This window comes from Zosterops lateralis, assembly GCF_965231275.1.
Source record: "Zosterops lateralis genome assembly, chromosome: 4".
In the NCBI taxonomy this organism is placed as follows: Eukaryota; Metazoa; Chordata; class Aves; order Passeriformes; family Zosteropidae; genus Zosterops; species Zosterops lateralis.
The window spans coordinates 32473817-32488831 of record NC_139765.1 but is presented as its reverse complement, the minus strand read 5'-3'; the positions used below and the strand labels follow the sequence as shown (position 1 = coordinate 32488831).

At 36.6% G+C, this 15015-nt stretch overlaps 1 protein-coding gene across 2 annotated transcripts in view; it reads right to left on the bottom strand.

The window, feature by feature from the left end:
* Window positions 1-8518: 8518 nt before the first annotated feature.
* The window catches only part of MGAT4C (MGAT4 family member C), a 28407-nt gene continuing 21910 nt past the window's right edge, over window positions 8519-15015 (bottom strand). For both annotated transcript variants that reach the window (XM_083858802.1, XM_083858801.1), the window contains exons 3-4: window positions 12010-12157; window positions 8519-10206 (exon numbers count right to left, since the gene is read on the bottom strand). In XM_083858802.1, coding sequence (XP_083714928.1) covers window positions 9050-10206; window positions 12010-12157 — 1305 coding nt within the window. In that variant the 3' untranslated portion in view covers window positions 8519-9049. The remainder of the gene's footprint in view (window positions 10207-12009; window positions 12158-15015) is intronic.

The following is a 15015-nucleotide window of genomic DNA, read 5'->3' as shown; positions in this document are numbered from 1 at the left end:
GCAGAAGAAAATATCCTTTAGCTTTCCTTGTAGTGAACTTTAAACATCTAAGACAGCTTCTAATTCTCTCTCATGCTCCTCTCTACACCAGAAACTTATTGCTTACAATGTCTTTCCATTTATTTGTGTTTTCACTGCATGAGCATGTGCCTGCAGTGAGCAAGTGAGTAGTGAAATCTGGATATGAAGAAGGTAATGACAGAAATAGGCAATATAGAAATGCAACCAGCTTTTTTTTTCCCTTTCACTCTTCAGGAAAGCTATGTCTATGAAGATAAATAAATAAAAGAAAATATTAGACAAAAATTATCAAAACACTGAGACACTTTAACCAGAATTTTAGAATAGTCTTTCTTTAAGACAGCAAGATAGAGGTTCAATCTTTAATAAGCATAAAAAGATAAATGTTGATTAACTAAATGAATACAAACCTAGCGGGGATCTGACCATTACCAGAACTGAAGAAATGCAATGCCTTGCTGCTGGCAGAACAAATGAAAGTGTGGGAAAGGAATTTTTCCAATCATATGGTCTTAGATGGGAATCTTTTAATCACAGAATCCTGAAACAAAAATATTCTATATTTATTTAGAACAGATAAATACTTAAATATACTTTTATGACTTAGATACCTTTTATCAAGTATGATATTATAAAACCAGATTATTTCAGTTTCATACTAGATTAAACATAGGATCCTATTCCTTTGTTCTATAATGTTTATGCTAAAGCTATTGAAAAAAACCCATATTTCTTCAGTTTAAAACAGAAAAAAAGAGCTTTCAAATCAACCAAAACAAGAAAAAATATTCGCAATAATTTGTGGGCAAGGTAAATATATTAATTGTAATTAATATTTAAGAAAAGTCGCATCTGTTTAGAAAACAACTTGGCAAGTGATATAACTCAAGAGATTATATTCTATGGAATTGGTTCAGCATCAGAAGGAAGTGTGATTAATGATATAAAAGTTAATATCCAAATTATTTCTGACAGACTTGTCTCTCTCCTTAGCCAGAAAGCTTAAACTGTTTGGTACAGAAGACAGCCATAGATGTGGGGCTTTGCAACATTTTTATTTATGCATTTATGTATGCACATGCCACACTTACTTACCTAAAAAGCCTTACCTGACTTTTTTCTTTGCTTGTTTTTTATGTGAGGACCAGTTATCACAAATATGCTTGAGTAAACATATTTTCTACTTTGGATGTTTAAAAAAATGAACATGGACCTTTGAAAAAAATTGTTGGCTGTGTTGTGCAGTTTATTACCTGATTTTTAAGAATTTCTGCATAAAATAAAACTGCAACTACCCCTTTGCAAAAGAAAACCATGAGTGTACAGATTGGAGTGAGTTAAAATATTGGGAAGAAGAAGGACTTCATGTTGATTTTAATAACAATTTTGAGTGAGAGAAGAAACATAGGAAGAAATTGCATCTTTGAAAGGTAGCAGACAACCACCAGAGAGAAGACCTGTTTGGAAGATTTTTTTTTTTTTCCTCCTTCCTTGAAAGTTGCTATTCAGCTCTGTGGAAGAGAGAAACCTGGCTCATTTTGCAAATGCAAAGCCAGACTGATGCCAGGAACCATTTGCAGGAGTGATTAACAAAACCTGTTTGCTTTACATGATTTCCATGGAGGTAAAACGGTATGCATATAATTTTGATACAATCAATATTGTGCACTCTTAGAGTTATATAGCAAAAAAAGAAAAAAAATAATACATGTCTTTAAAAAGAGTGTCTCAATAGAGCACACTTATTGTCTTCTCAGCAGATGTGGTATTTAAGTGTAGTAAGCAATGGCAAAAAGCAGGAAGTAATTCTGAGAAATAAATGGCTGTAACTGTCCCAGTTTCCTGAATGGAGGTGAAAGTGGTTTGGCAATATTTACCCAAGATGATGTTAATTTATGGAGTACTGAAATTAAAGAGAGAAGGGAATGGTTGTGTGTGCTAGTGAAAATGTAACATAAAAATAGAATAGACTCTATAGTGTTGCAAATGAACTGAAATATCCAAGGTGACATGAGCACACAGCAAGGGACTTCCAGAAAAAGCACAGGCTGGTTTAAGAATTTAACTTACACCTTTAGAACTCAACTCTTAACGGTACATGGTATACTAAAGAAAAAAAGCCAGAATACTTTAACTTGTTGCTCCAGACTTCAGTCTGGCAAATGTAAAACTACCATTAATGGGTAAATAGCAATAAAGAAGGAAGGCAGCTATTTTCCTCTGTCAGAACAGAGGAAATGAACATCAGCTTTTGATTTTCAGCTTTACTTGTTAAATGTAAAATTCCTACATAAGCCCAGCAAAGGGCTGGCAAAGAATTTAATCAGCAATATAATCCTACTTAAAGTACTTAAAATTTCTACATGGACTTTCAAGAACCTTTTTACAACTATCAGAGCAAAGTGGAATTTTATTTGAAAACAGTAGTAGGTAGCATGACAGTTGAAAAAACATCTAGAAATGTGGCTGAAAAATAGTCTAATATCTGCCCAGATGCCAATTCAATTTCATGGCAATTTAACATCAGACTACTGTTATGGATATGGTATTGAAATTAATTTTTCTCTGAACTTAATTGTTAAACTAACATGCAATAAATAATTCTTTGGATTGAGGTGGAGGTTGTATTCCTTTTTATAAAGCTAAACAAATTATTCTCATTGCAAGATAGTATTTATGAGGAAGACACTAAACATCCCGTCTGGGAAGAATGGTGTTGCTGATAGGAACTTATCTGTAAAAGTTACTATGTACCATGTAGTTTTATCTATATTTATGTGTATTATATGTAATCATACAAAAATAGATCTCCTGTATCTCTAATTATCTAGGAGATGAATGCCTGGGACAAACATCTTGCATGAAGGATCACAAAGGATTCAAATAGAAGGGATCAGATCTTGGATAAGTGTTGTGCAGTGGGATGACTCTGGACATGGTCCTGTTTCTCTCCTTTTACAGCAAAAGCAGCAATATAGCCTTGCTTTACACGGCTGACTGTTCTGCCAAAGGGCATGCATACCTAAGTGACACAGTATGTATTTGCTGTGCAAAACTAGTGAAAAAGGCAAGATATTGGAAAATGCCACCTTGAAGATACTGAAATACACCTACTTGGAGAATATCTTCATTTTAGTCTTCCAGGGTGGCTAAAACTAAAATGAAGACAAATAAGACAGATATTTTTGTATGTGCATATATATAATTATTTTGCAAAATTACCCTTTCAGTTTTCTATGATATATAAGTCAATACAGTTTTGATTAAAGAGAGTAGAAATTTAATAATTTTTGTCTCCAAGGACTACAGATTAAGAAACAAAGATTAAGTCCCTTATTTTGCTTTATCTGAAAAGCTGATGGAGTGGTGGAGATGCTCCAATTAATTTGTCTTTGTATATAGAATATGACATAAAAACCATCTAATTTGTTTACATTATGATACATCTGTATTTTCCACTTTTTTTTACAAAATATTATAATTTACCATTTGAGGATATACACTGCTGGAGCTCATGACACATGATCTGCAGTACAACTCATAATTTATTACTTATTTAAGTGTAGCCTAACAGAACTGCAAATTTAACCAGAGAGCAGTAAGAACAATAACTTCCATCAGAGTCTCTGAAGTGCTTCACAATGAAAACTGATGTCATCTGCAGTTCTTAAGAGAGTTAACTATGTGGTTTGTTACTTTAATAAGTTTCCAGAATGAAATCTTCTCTAAGGTGTCATAGTTTGTTCTTTATTTAACTTTTAATAATTCAATAATGAACAAATTCCCAATGTCCTTTTATAAAAGCAAAAACATTAGTGTCTTACATAGGAGAATACTGAGCAGAGAGCAAAACAGAGCACCACGTTAGAAGATTGATCTAAAAAATCACATTTGTATAGAACTTTAATAAATTACCTTTATAATAGTAGTTATTTTAAATATTCTAAAACAGATTTTCCTGAAAATTGTCATGTCCTGGGTTTATTTATTCTGCCATAAGGGCTCATTTCTTCTTTTAATTCGCAGTGAATAGTATTTTACTTCCCAAGAATTCCCTTTGTTATACATTGAGCAATCACAAACAGTGTTAATAGGAACAATATATGTAGGTAAGCCCAGAACAGATGCATTGCTGTCCAGACCACAGTGAAATATTTTCAGTATTTGTGGAAAGTACAGGCGTCTGAGTCTCACTTCAGTAGCTGGTAATGTTATGATGATTATTCAGGTGAAAAACACCTGAAAGACAATTTAATCATTGGTCACAGCCAATACAGCTTCATGACAGGGAAGTCCAGCTTAGCAAATCTGATTTCCCCTTATGACAAGCTACCTAGTCAATCAAGGGGAGCCAGGTGATGTGATCTTTTTGGATTTCAGCAAAGCTTTTGATAGTGTCTTTTCACAGGATCCTTCTGGAAAAAATATCCAACACATGGCTGTATAAACACGTCATGTGGTGGGTGAGCGACTGGCCTACAGGTCAGACAACAAAGAGTTATAGTGAAAGGGGTGACATTGGACTGGGGTCCTGTTATTAGTGGGATTCCACAGGGCTCCATTCTCAACCTTGTTCTTCAACTTCTTCAGAAATTACTTGAAATGCAGGACTGAGAGGGACACTAAGTGAATTTGCAGATGACACAAAACTAGGAGGAACTGTCAACTCCCAGAAAGGCTCTGCAGAGAGATCTTGAAAATTCAGAGAGATGGGCAATGACCAACCATATGAAGGTCAATAAGGGTGAGTGCCAGATTCTGCAAGTGGGATGGGGCAACCCTGGATGTGTGGACAGACTGGAGAATGAGATACTGGGAAGCAGAGCTGGGGAAAGCAGAGCTGGGGAAATGGTTATGGTCGAGGGCAACTTGAACATAAGCCAGCAGTGCCCTGGAGTCAGGAGGGCCAACCCTGTCCTGGGGGACACCAGGCACAGCATCACCAACCTGGCAAGGGAGGGGATTGTCCCCTCTGCTCTGCACTGAGGCGGCCTCACCTCCAGTGCTGGGGCTGTTTTGGGTGCCACAATATAAAAAAGATATTAAGCTCTTCAAGAGCTTCAAAGGAAGGCAGCAAAGCTGGTGAAGGGCCTTGAAGCTGTCTGAGGAGTGGCTGAGGTCACCTGGGCTGTTCATTTTGGAGAAGCGGAGCCTGAACGGGCACCTCACTGCTGTCTAAAACTTCCTTGTGGAAGGAAATAAAAGGGGCAGGCACTGATCTCTTCTCTCTGTGTGACCAGTGACAGAACAGGAGGGAATGGCCTAAAGTTATGTCTGGAGAGGTTTAGATTGGACATCAGGAAAAGGTTCTTCCCCCAGAAGGTGGCTGAGCACTGGAACAGGCTGCCCAGGGCAGTGACCACAGCACCAAGCCTGACAGAGTTCAAGAAGCATTTGGAGAATGCTCTCAGGCACATGGTGTGATTCAGGGGGTATCCTGTGCTAGGGGCTGGGCAAGGTGATCCTTTTGGGTGTCTTCCAACTCAGCTTATTCTTGATTCTGTGATTTATTTTGGTATGAAAATATTGATGTTCAGTCCCACAAATGAAGCCAGATAACACACAACAAATACAAAATCAACCGTATACAACAAAGAACAGAGCTTTGTAATACCGTTAATTGGTGAAAAAAAAAAAAAAGAAATAAGAAAAGAAAATTCGAGCTTTGTAAAGCATTATTGAAAATATAGATCTCTGATTAAATATTTTCCTCACAGAAGGCAATCACTTTTTTTAGCACACAAAAAACTTCATGTCTTCAAATATATATATTTTTGAAATCTGCCTGAAAACCAGTTATCATCATTTTTATGGCTTCTTTTTTCTTTTTTTTTTTTTTTTTCTTCCAAAATCTGCTAACCTTTTTCATGTGAATGTGATTGATAAAATATGCATTCAGTGAAGGAGAAGCTGGATGCCCTACAATGAGTGCTCAAAACACTAGTTTTCACAACTGATTTCTAGAATCTCCTGGAATAAATGTATTGTTATTTATTTTTTTAAAGTCAGGTCAAATTCAACAATAAGAATGGTGCACGCCTCTCCTTCTTAGCACTTACCAGTATTCACAGCCAAGGCAAGCTTTCTCTGAGGGCATTTGTGGATTTGATCTCCTAAAACTGATAACACCAGATGAGAAATCTTACTGCTAAGACATTATACCGAAGACGAGATTCATTACTAGTGTTATTTTGAAAAGTAAAGAAGTTTTGTTCAGCTTGTAATTCAAAAAATACCATTTAGATTGCTTAGGCTTATGTTAAGAACATTTAATTTGTACTAGACATTCATATTGTCTATGGTTTTGATTATAAGAGTATTTGAAATCTTGGGATTGAGTGTATTTTCAATTCTAATTTAGAAGACTGCTTCAGACATTTTGCATTTCTGAATAAAAGTAAAGGTTCCTGGTTAGCCTAGTAAAGTTTATTTTGGTTCTAATAGGGATCAAGGAAATTTAATGAATTACAAGTTAATGATCAAATGATCAAGTGGATACAGAGGAGAGCTACAGAGATGATCAAAGGGCTGGAGCACCTCTTCTATGAGTAAAGGCTCAGAGTTGGAGGTGTTCAGCAGCAGAACAGAAGGCTCCTTGGAGACCTCACAGCACCTTGTAATACTAAAGGGAGTCAACAAGAGAGCTGGGGAAGGACTTTTTACAAGGGCATGTAGTGACATGACAAGGGGGAATGGCTTGAAGCTGAAAGAAAGTAGGTTTAGAATAGATATTGGGAAGAAATTCTTTACTGTGGTGACAACAAGGCACTGGAATAGGTTGCCCAGAGGAGCTGTGGATGCCCCATCTCTGGAGGTGTCCAATACCGGTCTGGATGTGGCTCTGTGTGACTTGATCTAGTGAAAGACATCTCTGTCCATAGCAGGGGGGTTGAACTAGGTGATCTTTAAGATCTTTTTAAACCCAAACTATTCTGTGATTCTATAAAAGGAAAAATAGAAGAATGACAGCTTATTAAAAAAAAAAAAAAAAAGGTATTAACTAATAACTATTTACCAGCTAATTATTTTTGAAATGTGGAATATCAATATTAAAAAGCAAGTCTTTCATAAGTATTTATAATAATTTAAGATAAGCATGTATTTGCTTTGTTTTCTTAAAAGAGTTTTCATTTTCCTTTTCAAGTTGAACATGTATGATACTTTTAATCTTTTGAAGATATGTATATAAAAAAACAGATTTGGGTGTATATTAAGGAACAAAGAAGCAAAGACTTTCTTTGAGAAAAAGACGCTTTTCTGAATTATGTAGAAGCGTATATCAGGAGATTTATTTGACAATATACCTTACCTCTGTATTGGGTGATTTGCCAAAGGTGGCCCTGAATTTATCCAGATTTATGAACCAGGAAAATCAATTGCATTGATGTTCTGTGTAGATTTCAAAAATAATTTATCCTTCTGAAATAGCAATGTTAGATTTTTATGTACTCATCCAGTAGCTAGTTCACTCTTCATCAGTGCAAACTTTCTTGAAATTTAATTCTTGCCTTCCAGGTTTAACTAACCCCCCTAAATGCAATCAGATGACAAGCTCATTATTCATGAGATTGACAATACAATGTTCATCTTTGTCACACTTCCTACTCATATATTTCTTAGTGTGTCTACTGAGACAATCTAGGGAATTTCTTACAGAGAGGAAAAAACTCCATAGAATCTGTTAATCTAAATGTATGCATATAATGTAAATCATATGCTACAGAGCCTCCCTGTGTGATGCACTACAAGCCCAGAGCTAACACTGAAGTCATATGGAGTGGAGGATCTTTTCTGCTTATTTCCTAAAGCCAGGCAAAATATGTTTATAAGAAACAACCAGAGGCAGTGGGAAGATGTCTACAATACTAATACAATCAGAATTAGAAAACTTACAAACCCCCGAAATACACTAAAATCCCCCCAATTTAGAAATATATTAATTTCTCATTGTATTAGGATTATTCATTTTGTGTCTCTTCTGCTGACTACAGATCATCCAGGACAGACTGGAGATTACTTTCACCCCCAACTACTGTAACCCAGTACACTTTGCATTTGTATTGTGCATGAACTGGACATGTAGATATGGAAGGTATGACAATCCTTGGAAACCCTGCTGTAGTATTCAGCTATCTGCAAATTTGTCATGGGGTGTTCTCCACATCATGAAGGAACACAAAATGTTAAAGCTGAGATCTGTTAAGACGTCTCTCTAAGAGAACAGTGCTGCTCTTGAGGTACCTGACTTTGATACTAACATTGGTACTCAAGCAGAAGGCTTGCTTGGTGTGAGGCAATTTGAACAAGTAAGGAGAGTAAATTGGTCCCTTAGGTAATATAGAATCCAAGTAGCGTTCATTTCAGTGAAAGGACCCAGGAAAAAGAACAAAGGATATTTGTTGAGACAGAATAACAGGTGCAATTATCTATTTTTTACATAATTGTCATGTCAGATTTATAATTTTATACATTTCTTTTTGACAAGAAGTTGCAATGACTAGCCACATTATTTTCTTACAGTGCTCAGAAGTAAACTGCCAGTTTCAGGACAGATCTCCTTGTCACAACTGCCTGGAAAAGAAACACATTACCAACTACAGTACAAATGCATATTACCATAAGATTTTAAATTTTTATGTGCATAAGGTGCAATCCAATTTCTTTCCACAACATAATGGTCATAGATTCAAAGCTTTTGGCAACTATAAGATGGGGGGATTTTTTGTTCTGTATAGTCCACAAGATCTCTCTTACAGAGAAATAATAATAAAAAAGGGTTTAAAGATCTCAAGAAAGGTTTGGGAACCTTTCGTTTTCTATAAAATTCAAAAATTTCAACAAATAAGTGTTTGTATATTGCCTGACCAAACTGGTAAAAAATAAATTGCTTTACTTGTTTTGTGATTTCCCCAGATATTCTGTGTCTCTATTGAAGAGCTGGAAGTGTCTTTTTTTCTGGGGAGTGGCACCAGTTGTGACCCAGTTGATTGTATGCACTCTGTACGTTCACAAGCAAGGTGGTCTTGCTTTATTGATTTGGTGTTTGAGAAGTCCAGACGCTAATGCTCCTAATGATCAGCCATTCTTTTTGACTTTTAGTGACAAGTATTCTCATGCAGTTAATATCAAACAGAACTTTGTGCTCTACATCTGTTATTTCAAAATTACCATTTTTGAACTCCCCTAGTCTCAAGTAAGTTGTACATTGTCTTCCTTTTTTACTGCCTACAATCTTTTCACCTACTTCCAGGGCCCCATGATGTAAAATGTCATTTTGCCGATCTTCAGTTCCAGTGACAACTTTAATTTTACTGATTTTAATGGGCTTTTCAAATACAATCCCATAGAAGTCTCCAGTAGAAGGAGCTTTGCCCCAGAAGTACTCATCAATGCTGCTGTAAGCCTTGCTTGCCTCATAGTTTTCAAATACATTCATATTGGTGTGCAAGTTTGCAGGTGGGTTGTCAGGGATATCAAAGGATTCCTCTTCAAAATCATCATCCTTCAACTTATTTTCAGCTCCTTTATAAGATGAGTAGTATCCCATGTGCTGGAAGAGAGATGGCTTAAAACGTATCACTTCCTTTTGAGCTAACAGCCCACGGAAGTGGATGAGCAGCCAATCACAAGGCATTTCTTGGTAAAACATCAATAGAAAATGGGCCAGGCGTGGTAGGTCATGAGAATGGTAAAGCTTTCCAATGTAGCCCAGCTTGGAGAATTCCAATGTCACCCAGTAGGACCCTTCTCGTGAGGTAATAACTTTCTTAACGGCAGTCAAAAAATTCTTTGAGCAGCGAACGTCGTCTTCCAGCATCACATAATAGTCAGAAAGATTAGCACAAAAATTTAGAAGGAAAGCATAATCTACATTTTGTTTTGATCGAAACTTCACACGGTCCTCAGGGTCATTGTAATTTCTCTTAAGGCCATCCAGTACAGGATAGTAATCCTCAGGGACATGAATAACTATTAATCTGCCTGCAATTATATGATGTGCAAATTTCTGTGAAATATCCTGGACCATCCCTTCACACCAGGCTGAGTCAAAATCTGCCAGCTGTACTACCACTGCAATTTCTTTGAGTTCCTCATAGCTTGACTGCTCAAAAATGGACTTGATGGTCTCGAGCAAGTAGTTTCCCTTTTTCCGTTTTACAGAGGATAGTCCAATTGTAAGATATCCTGTACAAAAGACAATTCAAACAAAAAATGAGTATCTGATATTGGAAGCAATTTATCACAAAGATATTCTCCAGAGCTGTGTTTATATCAAATAAACCTCACAAATGGTGAAGACTGAGAAATTTGGTATGTAAATTTATTAAGCTGCATGCAATAAAGGACCTTTATTCCCTTTTCATTGAGAAGTATGATATTGCAAGCAAATAGACATATGGAGACTATTGTGTTAAACATTCAGTTGTTTACTGCAAGGAGTAGCATGCTGGGGACAAGTGCCAAAGCAGTATGAACATTTATGCCTTGTAGACAAAACCACATGTACAATGATAAGGCTGTAAATCTGCTAAAAGAAAGGGGATTATGAGGGGATTATTCACACCATTTTTCGAAAGCAAGGAACTACCAAATGCAGCACTTTTATTATTTTAAGCCCTCTAAAATTCTACTTACATCTGTGCATAGCTTTACAGTCTTATGAAATCTACATGGATAATTATTTCTGAGTGTGCTCATTTTTAGGTGAATTTGTCTAGTTTTTCCTGGCTAGAAGTTTTCTCTTCTAACCCTGCTTCAGGATTCATTAAACATTTCACAGGGAACACCCTCTTAGAAGATGCAATTTAGACATTACTTTAAAGTAGAGGAGAACTATTCTCTTTGCTTGTACAAATAATTTTTAATGCTGTTACGTTCTTTCTAGACAGAGATATATCTTATAAAATAAGAAATTTAATCTCTGCTGTTTTGTAGCCACTGCCATTGCATTTTTACCAGCATTCCAAATCAGGATTTTTTTCAAATATTTGCTAATATATCTCTATACTTCTAACTTCTGATGTAAAAAATGTTAAGACTTTATAATTGAAAGCGTGTACTTAAGTTGAACCTACCCCAACTTTCTTAAAAAGTCATTGGTAAAAGACTGCTCTGATAGTGATTCAGGGCTTCCCTTGAGGTTAAATCTGCTCAAAATGAAGTTGTACAGTGAAGTACAATCCCCAGAAGTTATTTACACTGCCTACAGAGCCCCAAATTTTTCAAATCTAATTTGAAAAAACTTTATAGCTTTCTACAACTCATATATTATTTTTTTTTTACCTTCTGGGCTTGGATTTCAAGGCCATGTTTATGTATGTGAAATGGTTGATTTGGAACCTGAAGGACACCTGCCTAAAGTCTAGGTATGGCTGTATTTCACTTTTAGAGGAAAATCTTGAACCATATCGGAAATAAGAGTCCATCTGCAGATGGCCGTGAGCAGAATCCTCCTTTCCTGTCCTGGTAATAGCACAATTCAGCTCCCTTTTAAGCACAGCTAAAGGAGCGAGGATGTCCATCTGCAGCTGCTGGGCCAGCAGAGTGGTGGATCTGAGGGCTGTATCTCTGTGAAGCCAAGCACGCTTAAGGTTGGATTCACCGGTTATACAGAGACTGTTAGTGTGATCTCAGAGGGTGGTTGCAGAACACTACCAGCAGGTGCCTTGCTTCTGCTTTCTAAATCATCTTCCTCTTGCCTGGGAGGAGATCCATGGAATTATGCTCACACAGACCATCCAGGGGCTGCCTGCAGGATATCTAAAAGTCAGGTAGTTGGTTAGAAGGTAATCAGGCTGTGGGGCAACCACTGCTAGATCCGAACTAGCAGCCATTCAAGAATGGCCTATGATAGATGTCTCACTAACTCCTTTGAGACTGACATTGCTTAACTCAGCCCCTCTTGCATAGAAATACCGCAGGGACTATATGGATTTCACACCTTTTTGAATAATCTAATTTTACAACATTCAAATTGCAGTTACTTACTTCTCCTTGGCAAAGGTGTGCCAGCTAGGTAGCGATAGGAAATGTTTATAGATCCTGAGAAATTAGACAAATCTTTAAAACTGTGAACATAACGCTCTGGGTTGAGCTGGTGCGTGGCTGTCTCTCTTATTAATTCCTTGTCCCCTTCCTATTAGCAGGAAAACAAAAATAACAAAAAAGAGAGAGAGACAGAGAGAAACAGATTTGTGAATGCCAGCTAGAGAGGAAACATGGACAGGCAGGTTTCCAAGAATAACATTTTTCAGTTTCAGCTTTCATGAAAGCGTGTAGATGTCACCTCATTTAAAATAAAAACAAACAAACAAAAACCCCCCAAACCAACGAGCATTACTGAGTATCATACATTTTGGCTACAGAAAATCTACCATAAATCTTCAGATTACAGTAAAAGGAAAAGAAAAAAAAAACACATTAAATTATTGGCCCAAAAATGCTGTGGTATTCGAAAGAGGGATAAGAAAACATCACTCAGCAACAGATAAGATAACTTTCACAAAAATAGAATCAGGGAAGATTTTTAAAAAACATTTTCCGTGATTAAAAAATCTACCAAAACTGCTGAAAAGGAAAGACAAATCTAGATCCTGACGTGTGGCTCATTTTGACATTTTTCAGAGAAGCTTCAACTCAGGTTTGCAACAAGAAGAAATGCATGTGATCATGCAGACAGTAGAAGTTTCTCTGAATTTGGAGAACATTTTTTGATGGCATAGTCAAAAGGTACATTTATCACCATGCCTTCTCTTCCTGCCTTCTTCTTCAGTTCTTTCTTCCAAGAGGCTTCCCCAGTCATAGTAAAGGCACAGAAGGGAAAGAGTGGCTTCAGTAGTGCCCCATCCATAAGGTCACTTGGGCCTCAGAGAAAATCTGTTGCCTAGTCCTTAAGAAAAGGGAAAATATCTAATAGGTCATGAAGATTGAATTTAAAAGTAGGAATGCTTATTTAATTTATCTGGTTTGATTTTAGTCTGATGACAGGCACATGTATGAATGAGTTAATTTCTTCTTATACATGCAGTATGTTGATGCACTAAAACTTATGTGTCTGTCATTAAATGGGAGCATTGTGCAGTAACAGTACTGCTGCTAGCATGAAAAACCAGAGAAACAGTAAACAGCGCTCATATTTAATGGCATAAATAATAAAAAATGTGTCAAAGGTATATTTTATAGCACAAAGAAATATTTCTGTAAACTGATTGCAAATTCATTTATAGTTCATTGTTTTTCTTGCATAGAAGTAGTAAATAATCCACTTCCGAGCTTAGTAAAGATCTTTGGCAAACATCCAGGGGCATCTACCTGAACTGTTATGCTCTCTTGATCCTCAGTGTCTCTTGAATAATTTCTCTCTAGTGCTTATGTGCCACTTTGCATTTGCTCATAAATTATGAGAGGAAGTCTGATGATCAGGTTCAAGTTTAAAATGCAACTCAATGATCTAGAAAGGAAATACACCAAAACTTAGGAGATTTTCCATGAAAAGTGTCAGATAGAAAAGAAAAAAAGGCTGGTCCAAAAACTTTCTTTTTTCAAAGCCCTTTCTTTAATATCCAAACATTGTGTCATGAGTTCCAGAATGGAGCACCAGAATTCCTTGTTTCGTAAGGTTTTGAATGGAAACTTATTCTACTGAGGTTTTGCTACATAAAATGTTTGGAAATAGATAATGTCAGAAGAAAGTGTTTTGATTTTAAGAAGCAAAATATCTAAATTGACCACAAAAATTTTCCTTTTTCTCCCCTCTTTAATAAATGCCTTTTGTGGCTAACATTTCTTTTTAATAGTTGTTATTTCATTCTTTTGTTGAATGATGGGCGAAACTGAAATTTGGATTTTTTCAAAATATTAAAATCTGTTTCTTTTATCTCTGACTTCTATGTAGAGGTCAGTGAAGCTGAAGAACTTGATTAGCTCTCCTTGGTTTTCTTCTCTAGCTTTTTCTAGAATGGTTTTTGCTTTCATCTGTTAACTAATTTCTAACTTACATTCCAGTGTTTGCTGGGAGTCTCATGTGGGTGCCATAGGATGAACTGCCAGAGTTCTCCACCCTTTATGAAAATACTTTGTTCTGCTAAGGATGCTGTGTCAACAACAGTAGTGCTATTCTTTGCATAGTGCCCAAAATAGTGATTAGTATTCATAGGAGAGTGCAGAACACATGCTTCACTTACAATCCGCTTACAACTCTGAACAGGTATAAGACCCCCTTGTGTATATTGTGATATCTGGTATATTTTAGCTTTGTGTGTGTTCAAAATGCTTAATCAAATATAGTTCATATACTGCAGATGAAGCACCTTAAACTGCTTTTCTAATACAAATGTATCAGCACTGCACAGCTGCATACCCTCTACCCAATATACTTCAGCTATTTTGCCACATGGGCCCCCTACTTTCCATTTCTGCAGCAAATGATCTGCAGAAAACTGTGAAGGGATTCTCCAGAAATGACAGCCTTTGAATAAAACCAGAAAGTTTCTCTTCTCCCTTCTTAAGATTTACCAAAATTAATGCCATTTTAATACTCTAAGTTTTTGAAAAAGAAAACTTGTCTTATATCTGGTGCCAGAGACATCAGCACCACAAGCCCTTGCACAGCCTGCTGCCTGAGACTGAGAGGAGGAACTCTGGGTCAGTTGTCTCCCTTCTAACCAGTCACCTTTAGACAATAGTCCAGCAGGAGGCTGGCTGCAATTCAGAGAGCCTTTGGGGTTCTGAGGACTTTCAGATCTTCATTCCCTGAGGGAAACTGCTTAGCCTGCTGTCCTCAAAAGCTTTCCTCAAGTATATTTCTCTTCGCCACAAACACTGAAATTACTCATCTTTTACCTCAGCAGAGAAAACGCACCAGACATGGTATGTTTGGAGCTGTCAGACAGGGTCAGGAAATTTGAGAATAAAACTAAATAAATGAGCTGAAAAGTCAACATCCTAACACACTTGAAAAACACTTGATGCACCATAAAGGTATCAAGAGACCTG